The sequence below is a fragment of the Glycine max genome, chromosome 17, assembly GCF_000004515.6.
Source record: "Glycine max cultivar Williams 82 chromosome 17, Glycine_max_v4.0, whole genome shotgun sequence".
Classification (NCBI taxonomy): domain Eukaryota; kingdom Viridiplantae; phylum Streptophyta; class Magnoliopsida; order Fabales; family Fabaceae; genus Glycine; species Glycine max.
In genome coordinates, this window is record NC_038253.2 from 17,688,010 (window position 1) to 17,691,226 (window position 3,217).

At 40.3% G+C, this 3,217-nt stretch overlaps 1 protein-coding gene across 1 annotated transcript; it reads right to left on the reverse strand.

The window, feature by feature from the left end:
• Positions 1–858: 858 nt before the first annotated feature.
• On the reverse strand, positions 859–1,879 carry LOC106796646 (uncharacterized). The gene is made up of 2 exons (XM_014769547.1): positions 1,316–1,879; positions 859–1,221 (listed from the first exon to the last, which is right to left on the reverse strand). Exons 1-2 carry the CDS (start codon positions 1,877–1,879, stop codon positions 859–861), a joined length of 927 nt encoding a protein of 308 aa, XP_014625033.1.
• Between the last annotated feature and the right edge of the window lie 1,338 nt (positions 1,880–3,217).

A 3,217-nucleotide genomic window follows, 5' to 3' on the forward strand; every position in this document is an offset into this window, starting at 1 on the left:
CTCACCCACAAAAACAGTATCATCAGCATACTGCAGAATATTAACAGGTTCTCTCTTCTTTCCAACTAGATAGCTTCTATAAAGATTTTTGTGAACTTCTTCCCTCATCATACCAGTGAGACCTTCCCCAATTATATTGAAGAGCAAGGGGGCTAAAGGATCTCCTTGCCTCAAGCCTCTTGAGGGGTTGAACTCCTTAGATGGGCTACCATTAATCAAAACTGATATGGTTGCTGAATGTAGGCAAGCTGAGATCCATCTTCTCCATTTTTGGCAGAAACCCAATCTAAGCAACATATAATCCAAGAAGGACCAAGACACTGAGTCATAGGCCTTTTCAAAATCCACCTTGAAAATCATTGCTGGCTTCTTGCTTCTCATTGCTTCCTCCACCACCTCATTAAGAATCAGGATCCCATGAAGTATATGTCTTCCTTTAATGAAAGCTGATTGTCTTTCATCAATGAGTTCATCCATAACAGACCTTAATCTATTAGATAAAAGCTTAGCTATGACTTTATACATGCAGCCTATCAAGGATATGGGTCTGTAATCATTTAGGGACTGTGGGTGAGACTTTTTGGGAATTAAAGCCACAAAGGAAGCATTGGAGCCTCTAGGAAAGCTTTCATGAGCATAGAACTCATCCACGAATCTTCTAAACTCAGGATTCAACACATCCCAGAATTCCTTAATAAAATTGAAGTTAAGGCCATCAGGCCCAGGACACTTATCCCCTCCACAACTCCACACTGCTTGTTTGATCTCTTGGTCAGAGAATGGGACAGTCAGCTGTTCTGTTTGCCTCTGAGAAATAGATTTGAAGTGAACTCCATCCAAGGTAGGTCTAGAATGCATCTACTCAGTGAATCTATTATGGAAGAAGTTGGCAGCTTCATTTTTCACTGCATCAAGTTGATGGCTCCACTCCCCATATATAAATATACCTGGAATATTATTATAAGCTCTCCTAAAATTCATGTATTTGTGAAAGTAAGCAGTGTTGTAGTCCCCCTCCTTCAGCCATCTGGCCCTATATTTTTGTCTCAATAAAGATTCAAAAGCATTAGAGGCATTCCATAACTCCTGTTGAAGTAAAGTTCTGTCCTTAATCTCTTGATCAGTCAGATTTCGATGAGCAGCTAGATCCTCCACTTCATTTAGCTTCTGCTGAATATTAAGGACCTTCTTAGGATTAATATTCCCCTCTGCTTTGCTCCACTATTTTATAACAGATTTTAAGTTCTTCAACTTATTTTTAAGGGCAATACCCCCCCCAGCCCCCCTGCTGGTCCTTTTTCCAGGCCTCCCTCACCATTTTTTGGTACCCCTTTTGCTGCAGCCACCAGTCAAACACCCTAAAGGGCTTTGGGCCCCAGTCCACCATATTAGTTTGCAATATAGACGGGCAATGATTTGAGAGGTTCCTTTGAAGGACAGTTTGGCAGCTCTCAGGCCAAAGAGATAGCCAATTCTGTGAGACCAAGAATCTATCAAGCCTGCTTTTCACACAGCCATTAGGCCTAATCCAAGTAAAGCTATTCCCATAACATTTAATTTTCTGAAGCTCCATATCATCAATCCACTGATTAAAGGCTGCAATGTCATAAGGATCTGCCCTTCTTTGAGATAAGCTGATTCTTTCCTGAGAACTTCTAATGCTATTGAAGTCCCCAAGGAAACACCACATTCCACTAGGATTAGAAGCCTTCAGCTGCCTCAACTCATCCCATAAAGCTTTCTTCCCAACCAGATCACAAGGAGCATAAACATTGACAAATATCAACTTCTGATTATTACTACAACATGTGCCTTCAAGCATTAAGAAGCTTCTACCTTTTTCCTTCCTTTCTACCACAAAGGTGGAGTTATTCCACATACATAAAAGGCCACCAGCAGCTTGCACAGATGGAAAAAAATCCCAATGACCAGTGGAGTCTCCCCAAATGGCCTGGCAAATACTTTTATTAAAGTTCTCCTTCTTGGTTTCTTAGAGGCAGACAAGATCCACTTTGTGCTTTACAATGAGCCTTCTAACAGCAGCCCACTTGACTCCCCTCCCCAAACCTCTAGAATTATAGGAGAGAATTATCATAATTGCTGAGATTTAATTCCCTTCTCTGCTGCCATCAAATCATCTTTATTCTCCATATCCAGCAGCAGCCCCTTAACCTTGCTATCTTCTTCCTCATAAGACAAGCCCATTTCCTTCAAGATGTCACATTGCAGCTGTATAGGGTCCTCGTATAAAGAAGACAGAGGGTGACCTTTAGAAGCTGGGTTGGAGTCCATGAAAGGTTCCTCAGTCTGCTGGGCCTTGGTATTACTTCTCATCATCTCCTTTGATTTGTCACTCTGCTGGGCCTTGGGATTACTTCCCAAAACTGTTTGATGAAATTGAAATTCAAACCATCCAGGCCATGATTTTTATCTCCCCCGCAAGCCCAAACTGCAGACTTGATTTCCAGCTCAGTGAATCTATCAACAAGGCTTTCCTTCTGCCTTTGATCAAGGGAAGAGAACTGGATCCCTTCCAAGGTTGGTCTGCAAGGATTCTGCTCTGAGAATCTTTCTTTAAAGTGCTGAAGAACTGCAATCTTGACATTGTTAGGGTCATGGATTCATCCTCCATCAATACACAAACCTTGAAGAGCATTAACCCTCCTTCTATGATTGATGATTCTGTGGAAATTTCTGCATTAATGCAACTCCTTCACCATTCCAGCAATTGGGAGTGATCATAAAATAGAAAAACTAAGATGAATTTAATTTAAATTACTGCTTTGTTATCATTCTTGATGGATGTTCTAGCATTCATGAGTATTGAATTTGGTTTAATGGCTTCCATTTCTTACTATATGATTAAATCCTGCTCTGATATTGGATGACCATTGGTTGAAATGAATACCAAAATCCTTCTCCTAATGTGTCAGCCATGTCCATGACCATTGGTTTTTTTTTTCAGGTTATCATAGACTACTTTTAATTGACATTGTTGTTGAAGGTCGTTCGGGTTATAGCAACTCCAGGTTCGTACATAGGAACTAGCATGTATATACTGCTGTTTCATTTAAAATATTATATAGTGGTGTTTGCTTTAAAATGTTATATACTGGTGTTTGATGTAAAATGTTGCATACTGGTTTCAATGAATGAGGAATTGAGTCCCTTAGGAAATGAATTGATGTAAAAAAAACAGAAAACCTTCTGCAGTGCT

Coding starts and splice junctions, on each gene's coding strand:
- LOC106796646 (XM_014769547.1), bottom strand. CDS start 1,879: ATGTGGAATAACTCCACCTTTGTGGTAGAAAGGAAGGAAAAAGGTAGA. Junction 1,222..1,315: donor AAAAGGGGTACCAAAAAATG/GTGAGGGAGGCC, acceptor GTTATAAAATAG/TGGAGCAAAGCAGAGGGGAA.